The following is a 25,236-nucleotide window of genomic DNA, read 5'->3' on the forward strand; positions in this document are numbered from 1 at the left end:
TGGGTTAGTCAGATAAGGGAGGATTAGTGTAGCCTGTGAAACACATGATAAGTGGTTCCTTGCAGAACCTGGGAGTTTATTTGGATGGATTTAGAATCCCTTAGAATTAGAAATCCTTTATTTATCCTTATATATTTCAATAAACATTTTATTTTTATAATAAGAGTCTCTTTAGCCTCCTTACACCTGTCCCTGAAGGGATGTTCACATTTGAGCTTCACTTCATCACTGAGGATACCTTTGATTACCTGTATCAAAAGTACCCAAACAGTTTGAACCTGACTGGCAAGTTAAACAGTTTTGAACCTATATTGAAACAGTTTTTCCATCTAAATATTTTATTTTTATAACTCACCAAATTTAATTTTACAAATGGTATAGAAGATTTGACATGAAGATTTAACAGAGTGTACTAGATCCACAAAGCATATAGAATATAAATACTGAATACTATTTTTTAAAATGTCTTATTAATATAGTTTAAAGTATGTTTAAACTTGACATTTTCTCATTCAATCAGAAGCTTCCTGAATTTTAGATTGTTACTGAAAATAAAGTGATGAATTTTCTAAAATAATTCACTTATGAAAAAATAATTGTATAATTACTGTGGTTGGGTATACAGAATTCCAGTAATTATTAGTCATAGCCAAAAGTTGATCTTCCAGGTTCCTCATTCTTCATCTATCTCCTGTATCTCTATGAACATGCTTCCTTGTTCCTGGTAGAATGTGAAGTCCTAGAGTACAGAGTCTATTTCACATTTGTCTTTCTATTCCTAGCACCTAGCATAGTCTCAGGCACATAGCAGGTACTTTATTAAATACTTGTTTATTGACTGAAAGTGGAAAACACAAAACTGCTTACAGAGTACTATTTGAAGATTTTTGGAAACATCTAAAGTTCTACTAGGTTAGTCATGAGGTCTCTGCACTGCCAGGGTTCCCTAGGCAATTGCCTAATGTTCCTTGAGAAAATAATCCTATGTTCAGAATTTAGATATGGATGATGCAACAAACTAGTGCTTCCACAGCTCTGCTTTGATCCCAAAGGCTTAATCTAGAAAACCTAGTAGGGAAAAATTTCTCAGGAGACAGCTGAGTTTGGTTCAGTAACTAAGCAACTATATCAAAACTTGAGCAGTTCTCAATTCAAATCTTAGGGATATTCTATTTCCTAGACAAATCTCACTCAATTAATTTAACTTGCTGAATATTCCCATTTATAAAAAAGGGAGGGATGCTAACCACAAACTCACATGTTTATTTTGAGGGGAAGAATGATTTGAAGTCACCTTACAAAGGTGATATCCACTCAAATACTAGAAAACAATAAAACTGGGAGGCTGAGATCAGTGAAACCATCAAATAGGACAGTAGGAAAAATAAACAATGATCCATGTTTAGGGCTGGGATGGTAGGACCTATCTACCTATCTTCAAGAAAGACTCCAAAGGAAGTTATGAGAACTAAAGACTAGTGGGTCTCTTTTCTGGACATGATAAATCCTCCCTCAGACATTTACTCAACTTTGACCTAAATCACTTATTTTTTTCTTGGCCTTAGTTTCTCTGTCTATAAAATGGGGATAATATAATAGCTCTTATTCTCACAGGTTTATTGTAACAATCAAATGAAATAATCTATGCAAAATGCTTTGCAACCCTTACAGTAGTATAAATACTATTTATTATTATTGTATAGATAAGCATATCTAACTTCTTAGGGGAAAGGAGACATAATTTTTACACAGGAAAAAACCTAACCCAAAACTAATCTACTGCCCAGAGAAACACATTAACATGGAATAGTAGCTTTTATGAATCAGTACTTACACAATAAAGCCTATTTATGAAATAAAACCATAAGGATGGGGAAGAATGTTCTACTGAGATTCTTAATCTTTTGGTAGTCATGAACCCCCTAAGCTCATGGATCCTTCTCAGAATAATTTATAAGTGCATAAAATGAAATAAAAGTCACACAGAATTCAAAGAAAACCAAATATATTAAAATCCAGTTATCAGATGGCAGTTAGGTGGCTCAGTGGATTGAGAGACAGACTTAAGAGACAGGAGGTCCTGGGTTCAAATTCAACTTCAGACACTTCCCAGCTGTGACAGAGGGCTGCTCACTTAATCCCAATTGCCTTACCTTTACTGCTATTCTCTCTTAGAACAGATACTTAGTATTGATTCCAAACCAGAAGGTAAGTGGTTTGTTTGTTTTTTTTAACAGTTATCAAAGTTAAAAACAAATAAACAAAAAACAAGTTCACAACCCTCAGGTTAAGAACTCAAGAGAAAAAGCTGGCTTAAAAGCAAGCCATGGTAGGAGCAATACGTAAAGGCTTCATCCCATTTAGGTTAGCTAGCTCTTCCTTAAAAGATATGGAAATGTCTTCAAAATTTAATTGGTTCTTTTAAGGGGGGGGTTTAAGTGGATTAAGACTTGGGTCACTGACATCATTTCCTGGTCACTTGAGCACAAAAATACCAACAGGACCTCCATTCGGTCCCTAGAAACCCACATGGGGCTACTCAGATGCAGGGAATCTATGTTCCCTGTGATTAGTTGTGTCTTCACTGAGCATCCTTCCCCTCCTATCAATGTTCTTCTTTCTTGGATATTGCTAAGTAAACCTCTTTTTGTTAAGTGTTAACTATTCCTAGAATATCTCATTTCATTCCAATATTGCAATTAAATTACCAGCCCTGGCCTACAACAGGCATAATCAAGTGCCTTTTCTCTGAATGGAGAATGATAACATATGAACACTTCAGGGCACTGGTCAGGTTTAATTAAGATTTTTATAAGTTATAGAAGTTACTTTATAAGTAAGTCTGAATATAAAATTAAAGGTACATATTTTAGGGGATACAAAATGCTTCCAGATAGTAAAACAAAAATAATGAGAATAAACTTTTGGAAAACTTCAGAATCCTGTAGGGAAACACACAAGCACATATGAGTTTACTCTATGATCTGTATGTGCCTTACCTCATACTCCGATTTTTAAAATTTAGATCCTGGGCTGAGGCAATGTGTGGCTTCAGAGACATGATAAGTACACTAATTATGGAAGGAATGGTGGCAATAAGGCCAGACATTTAGATCATGAGAAAAAGAAGCTAGGTGAAAGCAATCAAAGCTAACTGAATCTAGTACTGCATTAATAGAAGTATAATACCCAAAACAAGGTATAAAAATTAAAATTAATATCTCCAATAATCCAAGTATTATTTTAATAATATTTATTAAAATCAACTTCGATCAAAGAGAAAGTAAAAGCCAGAGCAAAAGCCACACCCTCCTAGCTCCACGCTGTATAAAACAGAGAGTGAGGGAGGAATTTTTTTTGGGGGGGGGGCGGAAATGACTTAATGATGCACATCCAGAAAAGGGAATTGTGGAGATTGTAATCCCCAGAGTTCAAGATTCCAATCAATACATTCCCCCTGTGATCTTTTGGGAGACTCGTGTGTGAAAGGAGACACTGACAAGAAATCACAGAGACTTTTTGGAAATGAATAAAAGCTTGGCGTGACTGCAAGGATCCCAGCAGCAGCAGGGGATGGGCTAAAAAGGTTTGGAATCCTGAGAAAAGGAACCCAGAGAGAGGCAGTTGGGGTCTGACTCTGGCTCTGAGGCAGCTAAGGTGAAGGTCCAGTTTGGCTGGTTTCTGATCCCCAAGAAACCTTTCTTTCCTTGAAATCCTGATCATCATCCCCCCAAAACCCCAATAAGTGGACAAATACTGAAAAGAAGAAAGTCCAATAAAAGGATCACTACACTCTCCTCATATCTGGACTGAAGCTCCTGCGGGGCAGGGCTGAAGCCAGGGTTCATCACTCTGAATCCTTCTCCCACAGGAGGAAGAGCTTGCTGGAGAGAAACAAAGTAATAGTGGGTAGTAACCTGGCAGGCTTAGTGAGGGACCATATCTAATGAGGGCTCAAGGGGGGGGAACAAATAGGCTCACCCTCCTTCTCTCTCCTGATCAAACTTAATAACAGATACCCCCCTCCTTTGCCTTGCCTTGAGGGGGAGAGTACTCCATTATTCTACCTCTCTTATACCACCAAATACACCCCTCTCTTATACCAGTCTCTCCAATGGATCATGAAAACATAACTAACATAACTTGAACTAGAGGTATGTACAAATATTATAGTTTTTAAAGGGAAAATCATAATAATTTGGGGATAAGAGGAAAATAAAAGAGAAAAGGAACAAAGCCAATAACAGGTACAAAAGCCAATTGGGGGCAATACCCTTTAGCATAAGAGTATACATTCGAAACAAAAGCATTTCAAGAACCCCCCCCCCAAAGCTCAAATTCGCCATATAGCAAAGTTTACTCTGGATCTTCTGGTGCAGCATGTGATCTCTGCAAGCATCTCCACAGTACCTTATAGATTTTGGGAGGTAGTCTCTTGTTCTAAATTAGGCTCAAATTCAAGTCAAAGTTCACAACAATAACATAGTCCTCCCCACTACCCAGGAAATAATAATACCTTCCCCCCTGAGAAGGATACATGAATACACATAGGAATTACACAGGGATATATAGTCAAGTTGTAAGGCATATGAATCAAGTATCAAAGACATCAAAGAAGCCAAAGAAATTAAAATTTAAAAATAACCTTTAAGTCAGATATAAAATATAAAAAGAAAACTTGAAAAAATTCTGGGACGAAGGAAAAAAAGAAAAAATATCACAACTCACTATAAATTCTTGTAGCAATCCCTGTTCCATAAGCATGGAACAACAATCATTCACTAACCCAATTTAGCAGTCTGGACTACAGTAAGTTGTCACATCATGAGGGAGAAAATAGAAAAAAAGACTAGATCTCGAGACAAATGGGATATAGAATTCCCCGGTTCAACCCTTTTCTTTGCTTTTTCCAGATAATGGAGCCAGAACAATTGATATATAATCTATATATTATCACCATATTCTACGTTATTCAGACCATCAATAGCTTAACATGTTAGTTCAGTGTAGCACATTTGGGGTAAGAGGAAAATAAAAGAGAAAAGGAACAAAGCCAATAACAGGTACAAAAGCCTTTTGTTTTTAACAGTTTAGAAAGTATCTAGAAATAGAATCTCAAAACTTCTATAATTTGAGAACCAGGTGAAGGAAATGAGGGTGTTCTGCTTGTGAAAAGGTGAAGATGGCAAAGGTGAAAAGGTATAAGATACAGGAAGGAATGTTTTGACTCAAATAAAAATAAGCCTTTAATTATTAGAGCTGTCAAAAAGTGGAATGGCCTGGTATAATAAGTAATGATTTCACCATCACTGGAGGTGTTCAAGCACAAGATTCATGAATATTTGTAGGCATAAAATAGAATATTTATAAGCCAAATAGAAGATTAGACTGGATATGTCCCTTTATAATTATTTGGTTGTATGATTTTAATGTTTTATTTTAAACAAAATTTCATACCTTCTCACTAATTTTTACCTGTTGTGATTTTTTAAAATCCTTTTTAATCTTCTCCCATTACATCAAGGATTTTAAACCTATTTTGTGCCATAGACTCGTTCAGCAATCTGGAGAAACCTCTGGACCCCTTCCTAAAGCAATGTTTTTAAAAAAGGATTGCAAAGGAAGAGGACTTATATGTACAAAGATATTCATAGCAGCTAAGTCAAAGAGAATCAATCAGTTGGGAAATTGCTGAACAAGTTGTAGCAGATGATTGTGATGATTTACAATTATGCCATAAGAACATGGGGATAGGGTTTCAGAAAGCAATGGGAAGAACTATATGAACTGATGTAAAGTGAAGTCAAAAGAACTAAGAAATCATTGTACACACTAATGGCAATGTTGTAATTATATCAACTTGGCTACTCTGGTCAATACAATGACCCAAGACAATTCCAAAGGACTATGCTAATATATATATAATCCACATCCAGAGGGAAAACTAATGAACTCTACAGATTGAAGTATGATTTGCTCACTTAAAAAAAAGTCCACAGGTGCCAGGTTAAGAACACCTGATTTACATCTTTCTTCATTTGTTGTTGTTCAGTTGTTTTTCAGTTGTGTCTGACTATTCATGACTCTATTTGGTATTTTCTTGGCAAAGAGACTGGAGTGGTTTTCCATTTCCTTCTCCAGTTCATTTTATAGATAAGGAAACTAAGGTAAATAAGGTTAAGGGATTAGTCCAGGGTCACATAGCTAGATTTGAACTCAGGAAGATGAGTCCTCCTGACTCCAGGCCCCACAGTCCAAAGACTGTAATTATCTAGCTTATAAACATCTTCCAATCTTTGTGCCTTCCAGCTCTCTCCACAGAGCCCCCTATCCTCTCTCTGAGCCAACCCTAAACATCAGCTCTCTCTCCTAGATTCCTGTTTCCTTTTACCAATCCCAAACCATTTCTCCATTACAGAAGGTAGGTATTACCTCCATTTTACAGATGAAGGAACCAAGGCAGACAAGTTAAAATGATTTGCCAAGGGTCACCCAGGTGTTAAATACCTGAGACTAGATTGCAGGGAACCTTACAGGTCATCTAGCCTGATAAATTAGGATAGCTGCAGTACCCCAATCTGTCAAGAACTAAATAAACCAATTTTTTCTTTTCATTCCATATAAAAATTTTTTAAAATGACAAAAAGTCTACCAAGAAGTTTTGAACAAATGACTAAGTCAGATAGACATGTTTCCAGAATTTTTAAAGGAAAAAAAAAACAATCCAAGACCAGTTCATTGCCATCAGAAATTATAGAAATGTTAATTTCAAGGATCTCTGACTTATTGATCAAAGAAGATTATGCAAAGAAATGATAAAAAGCACAAGTATAACTCAGTGATGGTTACCATCTCCTAAATAACTAGAAAGATGCAATGTGTGGTTTAGAATTTTACATCAGAAGCCAATATTTTTCAAAAACTAACATAACAAATCCCTGTACTCCAAATAATGACCTCCAAATATCCTTGATATTCAATAACAATAACAAAAAATGGCACCAGAGTGTTATCACAGATAAAAATGTCACCCACAATTGCCTAGACATAATATTCATCTACAAAAATAAAAAAAATTTAAGAGATCTTGCATGCTGACAAACATATCACTATAGACTGCAAAAATTTAGGATCTACAGAAGACCTAGAAAGGCACTACCGGGGGATCATAATTGTGTACCAGAAGTTCCCTATCCTTCATGTTGTTATTAAAACCTGAGCAGCTTGAGACTAGTACAGAAGTTTTAAATTTTTCTTACTGTATTCTAGCTTATTCTTCTGATGCTTAGTTCTGGGCCCAATTTATAGCCCATTTGTACCAGATACACATAAAGATGGATTATCTAAATTGTCCATTCAATTCCCATATCATAATCCAGGCATTAGAAAGCCCTCATCCACTTGGTCTTCCTTATGGGGATGGTCAGCCCAAATTGTTTTTCAGAGGTCATGGAAAACTAACAGCTATTCTGGGATTCAATGCGATCAACAAAAATCTGGAAACTGGAGCATATGAAGGGACCCCCCACCATCTACAGGAAGTCTTTCTTCAATTTGGGCTCTGCTCTGAATCTCTTTCATTTTTGTGTAAAATATATTGCAGATAGAAAAAAAAAGAGCTCTATCTACTGTGCCATTCAGAATCTTGTATTCTTAGTAAGAATGATTGTTTGGATTTTTATAAAACAATTACAACTGGAGCATTTTCTATAGTAAAGACATAAGAAATGAGCCACTGTACAGAGGAGTTGGGAGCTACAAGGAGATGTGACTAAAACTAAGACCAGGGGAGATGCCATTTGTGTAACCCTTGAAATTCAATTCAGTTTTTAAAATATAAGGGACTGATTCATCTCCCTTCCTCCCCTCAATATTGCTATGAAGAACACTTATTTGCATCTTCTGGAAAGCTCTGCTAAAAACTGGAGATACAAAGAAAGGCAAAGAACAGACCTTCCCCTCAAGGACTTCACAGTTTAGGTGGGAGACAGTATGTACTGGGTAATTTGAAGATAATCTCATAGGGAAAGCACGAAGATTAAGGAGAACTGAGAAAGGCTCCTTGTAAAAGGTGAAATTTTAGTTGAGGCTTGAAGGAAAATCATGGAAGCCAGAAGGTGGAAGTGAGGAAGGAGAGGATTCCAGGAATGGAGGACAGCCAGGAAAAATTCCCTAAGTCAGGAGCTGCAATGTTTTGTTCCTAGAACTGCCAGGAGATCAGCATCATTATACTGTAGAGCATGACAGGGAGAGAAAGATATAAGAAGACTGGAAAGATAGGAAGGATCCAAGTTATGAAGACCTTGAAACACCAAAAAAAAAAAATTTCTATTTGATCTTGGAGGTAATAGGGCGCCCCTGGTGTTGATTGAAGAAGGGGGGAGGGAGGACAGAAGTGATTGAGGAAGATCAATTTCACAGCTGAGTGGAAGAGAGACTGGAATGAGGGGAGGCTTAAGGGAGAGAGATCAGACAAAAGGCAACTGCAGTAGTCCAAGCAAGAAGTCCCCCAGGTCGTCTAGCTTTTGCTTGAAGATCTCCAAAGAAAAGGAATCTACTCTCTCTTAAAGCAGCCCATCAGACTTTTGGGTAATGCCTAAATCTCCTTCCTTCTTATATTCCCATATCACTTCCCTCAGAAGCCAAGAAGGCGATTTCCTCTTCAAATAGCAGCTGGTCACATGCTTGAAGAGAGAGCTCCTATCCTTCATTAAGGCATCTCCAAGCTAAAGTCCTGCAGGTGACCCTCATAATGCCACACTTGCTAATTTTTCCCAACATGCTTCACTCTCTTTTATTACTTTCCATCTCCTTTGTTAAGTTAGGAATGTGCTCAAAAGTTACCAAAATACAATTCAACAAACCAATAGTCAGCTTGTTGAAAAGCATGGTGCTACAAGTAGCTGCACTGACTGCTACTATTAATAGCTAACATTAATATAGTATTTACTATGTGCCAGGCACTATGCTTTACAAATACTACCTCATTTTATACTTGCAAAAAACCCTGGGCTATTATTTTCCTCCACATTGTCCTTTGGAGGAAAATGGAGCAAAGATTAAGTGACTTAGGGGCAGCTAGGTGGCTAAGTGGATAGAAATTCAGGCTGGGAGTAGGAAGGACCTGGGTTCAAATTCTTTCAGACACTTCCTAGCTATGTGACCCAGGGAAAATCACTTACTCCCCCCCCCCCCATTGCCTTAGAGCCAACACTTAGTATCAATTCTAAGGTAGAAAGGAAGGGTTTAAAAAAAATTAAATGGCTTGCCCCCAGTCATCTAGGTAATGTGTCTGAGGTAGGATTTGAACTCAGGTGTTACCAGCTCCTAAACACAATCGCAATTCTCCTGTCTGTATGATTTCCTTCCTATTTCTGAAATGTCCCGCATCCTCATCACTTTTCACTCTATACCATCTCATTGCCTCTGTTGTTCCCCTGATGCCTCTATTGATATCATCTTTAAAAAAAAAAAAAACCTTATCTTCTGTTTTAGAATCAATACTATATATTGGTTCTAAGGCAGAAGAGTGGTAAGAGCTAGGCAATGGGGGTTAAGGGACTTGCCCAGGGTTATACAGCTAGGAAGTGGCACTTTGAACCTAGGACCTCTCATATCTAGGTCTGGCTCTCAATCCACTGAGCTACCCAGCTTCCCCCTATTAATATCATCTTGATACCAAGAAGAAAATGAAATCCACCCCTGCTCTCAAGGAACTGACATGCTACCAGGTGGGAAGAAAGAGGATATGGACACAACATTATGTAAGTAAAGGTCACATAATTTTAGTGGGGAAGGTGTGGATTGGAAAGAATCAGGAGAGAAAGATCAGAAGTGGGCGCTTTGAAGGAAGCTCCAGACATCTTCAGTGAAAGCAGACTCCTAAACAAAAAGTGAAGAGTTTTTTCACAAGCCACCTCTAACACTAATGAAAAGACCATTTATGCTGCAAGGCAATGTCTTGCAAGACTGCACATGTATATATATCTCAAAGTGCTTGCCTTCTCAGGAAGGAGGGAGGGGACAAAAGGAGGGAGAGAAATTGGAACTCAAAAATTATACAATACAAATGTTGAAAAATGTTTTTACGAGTAATTAAGAAAAATAAAATAAAAACATTTTTAACTACAAGGCACACTGATTTTTTTAATGAAATTTAATCAAAGAAAAAAAAATCCAACCCCTTTTTATATTGTCTGGAAGTCACTTTCTCTAGTTAGGTAACTGTTGATATATTTGTCATCAAAAGAATATTTTTTCTTAAAAAGAGGATTGACAAATATGCAAAATATTTACAACTCTTTATGAAACAATAAGATATCCTCCACTAAATGACTTTACCCACTTGTTGAATACATGCTTGTTTAATCTGCTCCAATTCTCTGGAGCAGCCCATTCACAGCCTGGCAACAGTGTGTTTAAGGAAACACACTCTTTTGTGAAAGACCCTTCACTAGGAGACACATTCTTTCATTTTGGTGTCCAAACTGGTCATTCCAAGGATGGAGGCCAGGTCACCGTGTCTCCCAAAATCATCATCCACTCTGCCAGCATTCCTTCCATGTCACCCACTCCTTAGGCACTGGGGACATGGTCAGCACGAGGCATAAAAGGCATGCTTTGGTGGCTAAGACCAATTGTTTGACTGACCCAATTGTCTTTGGTGGGCAGTGGCACCCATTTCATAGTCAAAATGGGTGTTATTCTTTATATTAGGCCTCTTTCAAATGCCTCTGACTTCCTAGCTAATGGACAAAACTATCTCCAAGGTAACCAGGAACCATAAATAATCCTGTTAGGGGATTTATCAGCCTTGAACTTGAGTCATTTTTGAATCTATTTATTTTCTCTGTTTCTACTATCCCTTTGGGTGACAAGTTGTAGAAGTTTATTTCAGGACACTAGGGGTTGTGTGTTAAGTGTCCATAGAAGGCATACGTTGGAAAGAGTGTTGGATTTGGAATGAGAGTACTTGGGTTTGACTATAGACCCTACTTCTTAGTATCTGTGGGACCTTGGGAAAGGCAGTGAACCTCTCCAAACCTCAGTTGCTTCACTTGGAAAATGAGAGAAGTAAATTGATTGACCAAGAACTTTCAGTTTTAAATCTATGATAGGAGTATTCTAAGATGGTCTAGCCTTTGCCCTACTCCCTATCTGCTTCCATCTTTCTGGACTAAGGACTTGTCCTTTTAAACTACCTTCATGAAGAATGATGTCCACCTATTTTACTGTTGTGGAGTTGCATATTTCTGGACTCTCTTTTGATTTCTGTTATGTGAAGATCAGTGGACCAGAAGTGAAATATTCCCAGTATGGAACCACTTCTGCCAAAGTTCTGATTTATGGTCATTGGTATTTCCAGGATGCTGCTCAGTCCACATTTACTGTGGCCCTTTATGTTCTGGTTCACATAGAAAGAAAAGTTATTACTACCTGATCTTAGGCTATGACTATTTTTAGTCAACTAAAAAGTAGGGATTCTAGTATCAGCTGTACTAATAGCTCACTGGGCAACTTTGGGGTTGCCTTCCACTTCCCTGGATCTCAGTTCCCTTAACTGTAAAGTGAGAGAATTAGACAAAAGTAAACTAAGATCCTTTCCAGATCTAAACTTGTATGAGTCAGAATCTAGGTAGCCCTATTCTTAGTGAGCTTCTTTAAGCAGCTCAATTGATCTTTGTCATTAGGACCCTTCTTTAGCCTTCCCACAGTCACTGATTATGGTGGTTAGTTGGGATCTCATTACCTTACCCAGAGAACCATACAAATCAAGGAGCCTGTTGGTCCATCCATCTCCAGACCTCTGGTCTCTCCTCCCCTCCAAACCAACCCAGGACACAAATCAGAATCATAATGTACTGCTCTAATCAAGTCACGTTAAAATGTCAAACTAGAATACTATTGTGCTAAAAGGAATAATAAAGTGGAGGAATTCCATGGGCACTGGAACAACCTCCAGGAAGTGATGCAGAGCGAAAGGAGCAGAACCAGGAAAACATTGTACACAGAGACTGATACATTGTGGTACAATCGAAAGTAATGGACTTCCTCATTAGTGGCAATGCAATGTCCCTGGATAATCTGCAGGGATCTAAAAAAACACTATCCACAAGCAGAGGATAAACTATGGGAGTAAAAACACAGAGGAAAAGTAACTGCTTGACTACAGGGGTGGAGGGGATATGACTGAGGAGAGACTCTAAATGAACACTCTAATGCAAATACCAACAACTGGGAAATGGGTTTGAATCAAGGACACATGGGATACCCAGTGGAATCTCGAGTTGGCTATGGAAGGGATGGCGGGAGGTGGGGGGAGGAAAAGAAAATGATTTTTGTTTTCAATGAATAATGTTTGAAAATGACCAAATAAAATAATGTTTAAATAAAAAAAAAAACTTCTCAATACGGTAAGGGGAGTTGTGAACTTGGGCCTTATGAACTTTTTAAGAAAAAAAAAAGGTTTTGATAACAAAAAAAATTGTCAAACTAGACTCTTCACTGCTCCCTAAATACAATTTTTAAAATCTTCTCCTTTTGTCTTAGAACTGATAATAAGTATTAGTTCCAAGGCAGAAGACCAGTAAGGGTTAGGCAGCTGAGGGTAAGTGATTTGCCCAGGGTCACATAGCCAGAAAGTGTCTGAAGCCAGATTTGAACCCAGGACCTCCCATCTCTCCATGTGATTCCCTATCCACTGAGCCACCAAGCTGCCCCTCCTAAACACAATACTGATTCTCCTATCTGCCCTATTACTTCTAAAATGTTCCTGGTCTGCAGTACTCTATACCCAAAATCATACCTATCCTAATTTTCTTCAATAGATGAATTTTCAAAAGAAAAACTCTAGGTATGGGGAATATTTAAAATTAGCCTATTTCAGTGAAAATCTTGATAGAATTTATGGTTAAAGCTTCCCTATTAGAACATGTCATTCTGACCCTTATCATCATCACTACAGCTAGCATTTCTATAGTGCTTTAAGGTTTGCAAAGCACTTTATATGCATTACCTCCTTTAATTCTTGCAACTCTGGGAGGTAGGTGCTATTATTATCACTATTTTCCAGATATGGAAACTGAATCAAGCAGCAGTTACATGACTTGACAAGGGTCACAATGCTAGTAAATATCTGCTGTAGAATATGAACTCAAGGCTTCTTGACTCCATGTTCAACACAAGAAGGTGAAAAAGCCCTGATTTATTTCAATCCCTTCATTTTTCAGATGGGGAGACCGAGGCACAGAAAGGTAAAAGAACTTACCCAAGATTCCCTATATTGTGAGGGTCAGAGCAGGCATTTGGGTCTCTGACTCCAGAGCCAACAGTAAACCACACTGCCTACAAATGTCAGCAGAAACACTAAATAAATGTTCACCTTTAATTGGCTATGAGTCATCCCAGTAATCAATCCTATTACTATTATGATGAGTGGAGTGTGTGATAATAACCCTTTAAGGAGATTGATTTTATATATATATATATATATATACACATATATATATATATACACACATACACATATATATTATAAATATATAAACTGATCATGGCACAAAGGTTAAAGGATGTTAAGAGTCATGGGGAAAAGTTGCTCTCTGCACAAAAGGAGCTATAGCAGCAGAATTCATAATAGGCTCCAAAGCTGGAAACACCCCCCAGGTCTGATGATCAAGAAACAGCTGAAAAATTGTGTCAAAGGAGTGTAATTGGTGGTTATTGCACCATAAGAAGTAACAAATATGAAGAATCCAAAGAAATGTGAGAAAACTAAACAGGAAGTGATCAGAGTATAAAAAAGCAGAACAATGGAAATACCAACTATAATGATTTTCATTTAAATAGAGATGAGACCTGGACCTGTGATTTCATGAGTAAAAGGAATTCTAGGAGGAGGAAACTACTCGTATGGATTAGAGAGGCATCTTCTATACAATTTTTAGTTTGGAGAAGTTGCCTGAAGTACTAGAGAGAGTAGATGGCAGAAAGAGGAACAGGAACCCAGGACTGCCTGGCTTGAAGGCTAGCTCTCTAGCCATTATGCAACAATACTCCTCCAAGAACACTGAAATCTAGACTATATAGGAGAGGAAACATTCAGAAGCAAATGAGGGAAGTGTGATATAATGGGGAATTTGGCTGACTTTGGGATCAGAGGACCTAAATTCATGTCCTAGCTGAACTGCTTACTACCCAGTGTGATAGAGGTCTAATTCATCTAAGGGCTTGAATGACAGTCTGGAAAGCTGCAAATGCTTCTCATCCACAATGGAGGAAGGGCTGAAGAGGATTAGAATCTGGAGGGAGGAGATTCTAAGGGTGGAAACCATTGGTCTCTCAAAAGGGAAAGTCTGATCTGAGACTGGATTCTGACCTGATCACTGTCCCCCCTCAAAGATCCCAAGAAGTGTGGCAGAAACCTGAGAAGAATAAGAAGCAGCCCTAACAAGATTTCTCACAGCTCCTTGACACCCTGGGTCTGGACATTGCTCTGCTGTGACAAAGATCAGGGGTCACCAAACCTGAACCTCTCAGAAGCCAGGCTGCCAAGCCTGAGTCTCTCAACTCTGGAGGGAGAGAAGGGAGATTTAGACAAAGACTTCCTTTCCCCTTTCCTCTAGACTCTAACCCTTCAGACATCTTCCTGTTTTAACCCTGACCATAATTGTTAGAATAAAGATTGTCATTTATCCTAAATTGATTTCCTTGTGAGTGAAGGAAATAGTCACAGTGGAAGAGGCAGAGAGCTAATTCCTCTCTCTTTCCCCAAGGCAAGAGGTTTATCTACAAGACCAGTTATTAGAGGGAGTAAAGGCAGGTTTAATGAGGAGACATATTTCCATCTCACCCTCCTTCTACCTTCTGGGCATACATCATCAACTCCTTCTCCATAACACCCAAGCCAACCCTCTAATACACCAGGTGATCCTGAACAAAACATTGAAATTCTGTGGACCTCAGTTTCTTACTATGCAAAATGAAAGAGTCAGTGCCATTGATGAAGAAAGCTATTTACCCACTTATAGAGAGATGTTGCCCTCATTATGCAGAATGAGACATAGACATTCTTGGCTATGGCCAGTGTGGGGATTTATTGTACTTGACTGCCCATATTTATTACAATGTTTTTGTATTTCTTTTGTTTTCTTAATGAATTTTTTTAGTCACCAATAACTTTATGTTTGGTTTTTTTAATTTTAAAATATTTTCCCAAAGTTATGTGATTCATTTTTTCTCCCTCTCCTCTTGCTTCCCCATTCCCAGAGCTGATAAGCAATTGCACTGGGTTATTGTATTTCTATTCTTAAGTATTCTTCACGAATCTCAACTCTGTGAGCCTAGCTAAACCCAGCCACAAGGGTCCCTAACTCAACTTGCAAAGTTCATTTTGATTTTATATCACTCATCTATTTGTGCTACTGATCTAAATAACATGACTACATCTAAGTCTTTCTCTTCACAAAGAAGTGTTGGTCTAACTATATCTTCTCAACAAAAGTTGTACAATTTAGTGGCATGTATAGGATGTTCAGGGAAGAGTATACATCTGGTGATAGGACTGCTGAACTCTTTTCAGGGCTGCTTTCCTCCTCTGCTGTGTCTACCTGTCACCCAGTTCTCACCTGTGACTCTAAGAAGCTGTAGCATGTGAAGCGGCCACACCCCAGTAAAGCATCTTGGCAGAAGGGCTAAACCAGGTTGGGAGTAACAAAACCCATTGGTGAGTTAGGGGAGTGTCTACCCCAAACATAAAAGACTTCTGGTGAAGTAGACAGATAAGAACACTTTATTACAACAGCCGTGAAAGAGGCTGAAGTAAGTGCTATGGAGGAGCATGTAGAGCTTGGCCAGACATCAAAGATGCTAAGGTCATCCACTGTATCCCAGGCCAGCACCAATCGTCCTGACTTTTGTCTTATCACCGGACTTTGATGATGCTGGAAGAGAGAGTAAGTCTGATGGCTTTGTGCACCCCTGCATCACTTAAGCTCAATTTGTATGTGTCACAAAACATCATGAGTGATGTCCTTTAGGTCCTCTTCAAGTACGAAGGACAACAACCAACCAATAATTTGGCAGGGAAGCAGAATGTTACAAGGTTTGATATCCTTATTAAATATATTTCATCTCTGCTAAACTTATAGAACCATCTGCATAGTAGTGTTATCTAAATAAAATAAAAGTTTTGCTTTACAAAGTGGCAGGTCCAAAGTAAGATAACTACTGCTGTAGTCCAAATAGATCAAGCAGATTTAAGGAAAGGAAAATAAGAAAATCGATTCATTAAATAATGTGATTTCAGCATGATTAATATGATTAAGCAGTCAGAGAAATCTTTCCCCCTACTGAAACATGAAATCAGGAAGATATCCAAAGAGATGACTAGCAATCAAAAATACCTCTTGTAAGAGCCAGGCATATCTTGAATTCAAATATGGCCTCAGACACATCCTAGCTAGGTGATGCTGGACAATTCACAACTCCCACTGCTTAGTCCTTACTGCTCTTCTGCTTTAGAACCAATATATACAGTGTTGATTCCAAGATGGAACATAAGGTTTAAAAAAAAAATCCAACCTCTTGTGGTAGAGTCCAGAAAGTAGATATATAACTGTGTAGAAGGAGCAGGAAAGCTAACATCAGCTGAGAAGGAAGTCTCTAGCAGAATGAGCCAGGGATCTGTCCCTGGTCCTCTCTGCTATTTAACAAATTTTTTTTTTTTATCAGTGACATAGATGACATACTTATAAGATTTGAAAATGACAAGACTGAGTACAGTAGTTAAGATGTGGGATGTGTCAGAATCCAAAAAGATCCTGCTGTGCTTAAGCAATGATGGCAAACCTTTTAGAGACCAGGTGCCCAAATTGCAAGCCTCCTGCCACATGTAGGCCCCTAGCCTTACCCCAGACAGGGGAAGAGAGGAAGCACTCCCACTGTGCTGCTAGGCAGAGGGGCAAATGATATGAGAAATGTCCTCAGGTGTGCATGGAGAGGGGAAGGGGAATGCCATAGGCTCACAAACACGCTAGAGTATTTAGCTAAATTTAATAAACTAAGTGGCCCAGTGAATAGAGCAATGGGCCTCAAATCAGGAAGATGTAAGTTCAAAACCAGTTGCAAATACTTACTAGTTGTGTGACCCTGGGGAACACTTAAATCTTTGTCTGCCTCGGTTTCCTGGGCTATAAAATGGAAATAAAAATAGCACCTACCTCCCAGGGTTGTTGTGAGGATCAAATGAGATGATATTTGTAAAGCACTAAGCATCAGACTTGTCATTTAGTAAAAGCTTTCTTGTTTATAAAAATGAAATGGAATTGGTATAAATGTAAAGTCTTAAAGTTTGGGTTAAAATCATCTTCATAAATACAAGATGGGGGAGGGATGCAACTAAATAGCAATTTGAAAAAGATGCAAGGATCTCAATAGACCACAAGCTCAATGTGAGTGAAAAAAGGTAGGAGAAAAAAAAGTTAACCAATCTTAGATGACAATGGAAGGGGTTTATAGAGTCAACGGTTCTGCTACACTTAATCCTAGTTACTGTATATCTGGGGAATTATATTAAGAAGAATATCAGATCCAGGAGAATATCAGATCTAGAAGTCAGTCAAGAGCTCTAAGATTATTCTGGGGGGGAAAGTGGCTGGAATATGAAAGCAGACTCAATGTATCTGAAGGTCTGCCACCCAGAAGGGACATTAGACTTTGACCTGAGAGAGCAGAAATTAAGAGTATGGCAAGTCAGCAAGGATTTACTGAGAACCTACTGTATGCCAGGCACTGTTGTGTTAAAAACTGGGTATATAAAGAAAGGCAAAATAGTCCCTGTCCTCAAGGAGATCACAAATTAATGTAGGAGGAAACATGCAAACACTTAATGTACAAACAAGTGTATACCTATGGGAGAACTTGGACGTAATCTCAAAAGGAAGGCAATGGAATTAAGGAAGATGAGGAGAGGCTCTTGCAGAAGGAGAGAGTTTTTAACTAAGGCTTGAAGGAAGTTGAGGAAGGCAGGAAACAGTTGAGAAAGAAGTTAATTCTGGGCATAGGGGAAATCAGTGAAGATGCACATTCTTGGGGATAAAGTGGGTTGTTTCTAGAACAGCAAGGAAGCCAAGGTCACTGGATCAAAGAGAACATAGCGGGGAGAATAGTGTAAGAAGTCCGGGATGGCAGGAATGCAAAGGTCCAAATAGGATTTTCTATTTGATCCTGGAGATCCTGGGGCTCCATGGAATTGACTGAATAGGGAAGTGACAAGGCCAAGTTTGTGCTTTGGAAAGATCAATCTGACAGTTGAGTGGAGGATGGACTGGAGTGAGGCAAGGCTTGAGGCAAGGAGGCCAACCATCAGGCTTCTGCCATAGTCTAGGTGTTAGATGTGAAGGACCTGGACCTGAGTGATGACAGTATCAGAGGACAGAAAGAGGCATTTCTGAGAGATACTATTTTCTTCTGAATATTCAATTCTCAAAAAGAGCCAATTGCACAGAGAAAAATTGGGGTCTGCTAGAAGGAAAAAAGAAAACTTTCCCAACAACTGGAACAACTCAAGAGTAGAACAGGCTGCCTTCTAGAAGTGGTGGGTTCCCTGGTATAAGATATCTTCAGGTAGAAGCTATATGGGTGCTTGCTGAGCATTTTGGAGTCTTTGGGATTCCTTTTCATGTATGAGTTAGATTAGCTGATTCATGAAATTCCCACAAGCTTTGATTTATTAAATTCTGTGACTTTCAGGACAGGAGGAAAATGGATTGATATAATTTAGATGATCACATGGATAGAGCATTGGACTTAGAGTCAGGAAGATTCGAGTTCAAATTTTGTCTCAGATTCTGACTAGCTGTGGGAGCAAGTGACTTAACCTTTATCTCAGTTTCTTCATCTATAAAATGGGGATAATAATAATAGTGACTCTTAAGGATTGTGATGAGGATCAAATGAGACAATATCAGTAAAGCACTTAGCATTAGAACATAGTAGGTGTTATATGTTACCTATCATTATTATTATTAATCTCACTTTAAGTCTGAAGTTTTAGGAGAAGCTAGATGGCACGTTGGATGGAGGGCCAGGTCTGATGTCAGGAAGACTCGTCTTCTTGAGTTAAAATCTGCCCTCAGACATTTATTAGTTGTGTGATCCTGGGCAAGTCACTTAACCCTGTTTGACTCAATTTCTTTTCCATAAAATGAACTGAAGAAAGAAATGGCAAACCACTTCAGTATCATTGCCAAGAAAACCCCAAATGGGATCATGAAGAGTTGAGTGTAACTGAAAAATGACTAAACAACAACAATTGAGGCAAAAGGAAGTTAAATGACTTGTCCAGGGTCACACCAGTATTAGTGTTTGAGACCAGATTTGATCTCAGGTCTTCCTGATTCCAGATTCAGTGCTCTATCCACTATACTACAATAAGTACAATAGGGAGTAGAGACAGACATTTGTGTGGGGTTGAGATAACAAGTTCTGTTTTTGACATAATTGATTTCAAGGGCTAAAAGGACATGAAGCAGAGAGTTAAGGACAAAAAGCTGGAGCTCAGGAGAGAAGTCAATGATAGACAGCAAGAACTTGGAGTCATGTATAGATACAATGACTAAAACTATGATATTGGATGTGATCTCAGGAAAAGAAGTCCATGAACAGAATTTTAAGGAACATCACACAACACTGGTTTAGGTCTTGAGGGTAGAGGTTTCAATTCCAAGCCTATTTTCGTGCTAGGCAAAATATTTCACATCTCTCTTGGCCTCATTTTCCTAATTTGTAAAATAAGGGGCAGCTAAGATGGTGCAGTGGATAGAATGCCAGACCTGGAATCAAGAAGACTCATCTTCCTGAAATCAAATCCAGCCTCAGACACACTACTTACTGGTTATGTGACTCTGGGCAATTCACTTAATTCTATTTGCCTTAGTTTCCACATCTGTAAAATGAGCTGGAGAAGGAAAAAGCAAACTTCTCCAGGATCTTTGCAAGAAAACCCCATATAAGGACATGAAGAATCCAACTGAAATGATAGAACAACAAATGTTTTAGGGGGAAAAAATTCTTTCCCATCTGTTAGAACAATATATTAGAGTAGAGAGTGTTTTGAAATAGGGGAATAAATTAAGAAGATATTAAAACAGGGCAGGTAAAAACTGGTAAAAAAATTCAACTAGGGTTATTGTCATGTGAATGGATGTATGTGAGAGATGCTAACACATAAATTATAAAATTTAGCAACTGACTGGATGTGTAGGATGAGGTGGCAGTCAAGGATGACACTGAGATTGTAAACCTGGTAGGGCCCTTAACAGTACTAGAGAAGTCTAGAAGAGGTGTTGGTTTGGGGATACAGCAATGAGTTCTATTCTGGACACACTGAGTTTGAGATGTCTATGGGACATCTAGTTCTAAATGTCCAATAGCAGGGTGATGATGTGAAGCTGGAGCTCTGGAGAGGGATTAAGGCTAGATATATAGATCTGGGAATCATCTGTAGAGAATGGTCATCACACTCACAGAAACTTATGAGATGGCCAAATGAGAGAGAGTATAGAAAGAAAAGAGAAGAGAACCCATGATGGAGACTGGAAGGATATGTGATATGGATGATGATCCAGCAGAAGAACCTGAGTCAGTCTAAAGGGTCACCCTAGTGCAAATATTAATAATATGGAAATAGGTCTTGATCAAGGACACATGTAAAACCCAGTGGAATTGAGTGTTGGCTACAGGAGGGGGGCTGGGAGGAGAGGAGGGAAAGAATAAGAATCTTGTAACCATGGGAAAATACTCTAAATTAATTAATTAAATTAAATTTTCAAAGTTGAAAATAAATAAATAAATGCACTATCCCTAAAAAATAAATAAATAAAAGAAGAACCTGAGTCAGAATGGTCAGAGATGTAGATGGTAAACCAAGAAGAGCAGTGTCATGAAAACCCAGAAAAGACAGAGTTATCCAGGGGGAAACAGTGGCATATGCTTCAGAGAGGCCAAGAAGAAAGAATGCCTTAAAATCAAGAGGTAGGACTTGAACCCATCTGGGTCTTCTAGGCTCCAGGTCAGCTCTTTATTCACTGTGTCCATGCTGCCTCTACACTTAAAAGTTTATAATAAAAGTTCGGAGTCTCATATATAATCCTTTCCATTCTTTAAATGCTGAAATGTTTGTTTGTTAAGTTCATGATAAAAAGGAAATTTTTGTTTCACTTTTTCTAAATTTTCTCCTATGTACAAGCAAAGGGTTTGACTCAAGGATCTCTTAAAATCCCTTCTAGTCCTAAATCTGGGAATCCATTTAAGATTTCATTTAGTACCAGAGGACTTTTTCTTTTAAACCTTTGGGTTACTTCAGAATTGCCCTATTCCAAATACCAAACTGAATGTTTCTAGATGTGAACACTCTTTGTCACCTGCTAGTTCTGTCACCAGACGTGGGTTCCATATATGTGCATAGTCTAGGACAATAAAATGTTTTTATTAAGTTTGGTTTTTCTCTTATCTTAGATTTGTTGCATTCATTATATCTCAAGTTATAACCAAGATTTTTAAAGACAATTATAGGATTTGTAGTTGGAAGGCACTTTGGAAATAATCATCTAGTCAAAACCACTCATTTTACACATTAGAAATCTGAAGTTCAGAAATATAAAAAAGACTTACCCAAAGTCACACAGCCATCTAAAGAGATTCAAAGGGTATAGACCAGGGACCTCTCACTGCTTCCCAGAAAGGACCAGAGCAAACAGTTCCCCTTTTATTACCATAACAAATAGTTCCCAATTCTCTAGAATTTCTTCAAAGTACACTCAAATTACTGAATTTGCAAATCAAAGGCATACTTCAAATAAAAAATTCCAGCGGGTTTCTCAAAGTCATAAGACAATTTCAATCATTTCACAAGGATTTCTAGAGAAACTGTAGATACAGAATCAGCCTCCAAAGTCACTCACTGTCAGCCTAACTCAGATTCACCAATTTTGGTTGAAAAAAAATTACCAAAAACTTTACCTTTGTGTTTCAGAAAAAGTTACTGAAAGATTTAAATTCATTTATAAGGTCACTCATTCTGGAGGGGGAGGATATAGCTGATTAATTACAAAGTTCCATCAGAGGAGAAACATTGACTGAGATATGGAGTAAGCATTTAAGAATTCTTTGGATCTTTGACCATGAGCTTGTGAGGATGTGAGGAATTCGGAGGAAATCTAGGCTGAAACTCTCAATTGTACAGATAAGTAAGTGAACTGAAACCAAAGGAGTTAAGTGACTTATCCAAGGTCAAGCATATTGAAAGCAGGGAGAGGTGGGATTTTTGCCCAAGTCGCCTGATTCTTTGCATTATGCCATACTTCAAGAATGATAGAAGGGGAAAGGAAGAGAGGAGGGAGAGAACATGAATCATGTAGCCCTAGGAAAATATTTTTTTTTAAATACAATTATATATTTTTAAAAAGAATGAGACACAGAAGGGGGAAGCTAGGTTGGTGGCTCCTTGAATTAAGAGCCTAAAGACAGGAGGTCCTGGGTTCAAACTTGACCTCAGACATTTCCTAGCCTTGTGACTATGGACAAGTCACTTAACTTCCATTGCCTTACCATTGCCATTCTTCTGCTTTGGAACTAATATACAGTATTATTTTAAGATAGAAGGTAAGGATTTTTAAAAAGTTAAGAAAGATAAGCTATGAGAGCAAAGAAAATAATATTCATTCTGGCTGCATGGGTATGTATATACACACACACACACACACACACACACACATATATATATATATATATATTTTTTTTTTTTTTTAAATCTGTCTTTCTAATGGCATCTAGAGGTTCTTCCATACCCTTGGGAGCTAAAGTTATAGAAATCAGGACATTTTCAGGATGTTAACTGACTGCCTTAAAAAGAAATTCCCAGCGAAAATGAAATTGCAGGCACTACTCCTTCTCAACTCCCCAAACAGCCAAGGGAATGGTTGCAGTAGGCAGGGGCCAGGGAGCGGGGGCATGAAAAAAAGGGCGCAAAGAGAAGAGGTGGTGGAAGAGAGGTGCAGCAGCGGTAGGAGTAGAGTGGAGCACTGAACGGCACAAGTGAGCAGGGCAGCAAGAAGCAACAGAAGGGGCTGGCAGGGGCAGGAAACAGGCGCCAGGGGCACCGCAGATGCTCCCCTCCTGACTGAGCGCGTGAGGCGGCCCTTAGGAAAAGCTCGTGCTCGGTGGTTGGGCTGGAGCGCAAGGTTCGCTCCTAGAGTCCCTTAAAGGCGCCAAGGGAAAGAGCTGGGAAGTCTACTTGAAAAGAAAAACGCATTCCCCAGGGGCCTGGGAATGGGCGAGGTTCTAAGCGATCCCAGCTTGGAGAGAGGGCACTTCACTGAGACGGCGATCTTCACCCTTACCTCTCCGACGTTCCCATTCAGTGAGCCAGGAGAGGGAGAGAAAGGTGCCTAGCGTCAGCAGGGCAAGCAAACTCCAGGACTTGAGCCTCATCTCATAGCCCCGACCCCCCGGGACCTCTCGGGGTCCCCTCGAGGCCTCCCCCAGGCTTGAGGAGGGATGAGTAGCGGCGGCGGCAGCGGCTATGGCTCCTGCGCTCCAAGTGCCGCCGCAGCCACGGCTACCCAGCGCCGAACTTCGCGGTCCTCTTTTAGCACCTGCCGCGCTGGACCCGCTAGGACAGTGGCTGAGCGCGGACTCCGACGCTCCTTCCTTGGGGACCTTTGAAGACACCGGGAAGGGGCAACAGCCGGGACCAGGCAGACCAGGCAGAGTGCGCGGGGCGTGAGCTCTGGGGAGCGGGCCCCGCCTCCCAGGCCACAGCCCCCGCGTGCAGAGACCGCTGTGGGGAGAGCGAGCGGTTGGAGTCAAGTGAAGCGGCTCAGACTGGCCTGCCTGCTTCCTTCTAGCCAAACTCCGTACCCTAATGTTCCCCTCTGTAGCCCTACCATCTAGTTCCCTAATTCCCTCTCACCTTCCCTCTTCTGGGCCGAAGTGGAACCAGTCCAATAGTATACTCGAGCCTGTTGTTAAATTTTCAGTGTGGGCATAACCCCCAAAAGAAGAGGTGGAGTTATTTGTTCAGTTGATTATCTAGTCTTAAGAAAGTGAGGACGAAAATGTTAATGCGGATTAAACCTGTCCTGAATCTTTTTTTTTCCTCCTCAGAGCCGGTTGTTAAACGTTTGATAGCATGTCTCCTTCCCCTCTCCAGGTCTACCATCTCCCTAAATTCTCTAGTATATTCAATAAATAATTTATTAAGGGGCTACTCCCTGCCGGACACAGTCCTTGGCACATCCTAAGCACTTAATAAATGTTTGTTGGTTTGACTTAGGCAATGTGCTTCAAAGACAAATAGGAAACGTCAAGGTTCCAGGAGCCTACTCCCTACTGGGAAAATGTTAGTAAACCCTACCAAATGGAATGAAGAAAGGAATCGGGGATGTCTCCCCATTAAATTCTTCCCTTCTCCATTCCCACCGTCTTCCTTTCTATGCCCCTCTCCTCTTCTCTTCTCCAGCCCCACCATCTCCTAGTCTTTAAATCTCTCTCTCCTCCTCTCCAGTCCCATCATCTTCCTCCCTAACCCCCTCTCATCTTCCCTCCTTCCCCTCTCCATTCTCAATATCTCCCTCCCTCTTGGTTATCCTTGAAATTCTACAAAGACTATCTGAACCAAAATATTTTGATATGGCTGTAATGTTTATGTCTGAACTTGAAGGGAGAAAAAAGAGAAGGGGGATCAAAAATTGTGAAAGACTTTCCCATTTGGTAACTGTCAACATGAAATCCAGAAACCCCAAACTTGTAGCCTAGTAAGATCTGATGAACTCCGAGTTTTAGGACTAGCTGATAAGCTGGAGACTCCAAAGCTTGTACAGGTTCCGGATCCCAAGGAGTTTCAAACTGAATAATGAATCCTAAGGTAAATGACAATCCCACTTATGTGGGGCTAAGCAAATGCCAAGTACTCTTTTTGTCTTAGGTAGTCTTCCCCATTGTATCAGAGACCCTTTCCCAAGAAGACCCACACCTGGCCTGGGACCATCCTTTTAGTATTCATTGTAAGTAGCTCCCTCCTTTATACCCTAGTCTCTGGCTATGATTCCTTTCCCAAGCTTGTTTATGTTCTGTTTGTATAGTTTGAATACTGTCATTTCCTTGTAATGTCAACCATCTGTCCTGGATCTCCCTGAAAGGTATATAGGTTGCCCAAATTCTTTTGTTACTTGGAGT

The 25,236-nt window shown here is 39.4% G+C and overlaps 1 protein-coding gene across 2 annotated transcripts in view; it reads right to left on the minus strand.

Annotated features, from left to right (window-relative positions):
• MGAT4D (MGAT4 family member D) overlaps nt 1-24,564 on the minus strand; it is a 135,924-nt gene extending 111,360 nt beyond the window's left edge. Inside the window, exon 1 of one of the 2 annotated variants that reach the window (XM_007496299.3) lies at nt 23,400-24,564. In XM_007496299.3, coding sequence (XP_007496361.1) covers nt 23,400-23,490 — 91 coding nt within the window. In that variant the 5' untranslated portion in view covers nt 23,491-24,564. The remainder of the gene's footprint in view (nt 1-23,399) is intronic. The other variant, XM_007496298.3, reaches the window with a different exon arrangement.
• Between the last annotated feature and the right edge of the window lie 672 nt (nt 24,565-25,236).

The sequence above is a fragment of the Monodelphis domestica genome, chromosome 6 (genome assembly GCF_027887165.1).
Source record: "Monodelphis domestica isolate mMonDom1 chromosome 6, mMonDom1.pri, whole genome shotgun sequence".
Classification (NCBI taxonomy): Eukaryota; Metazoa; Chordata; class Mammalia; order Didelphimorphia; family Didelphidae; genus Monodelphis; species Monodelphis domestica.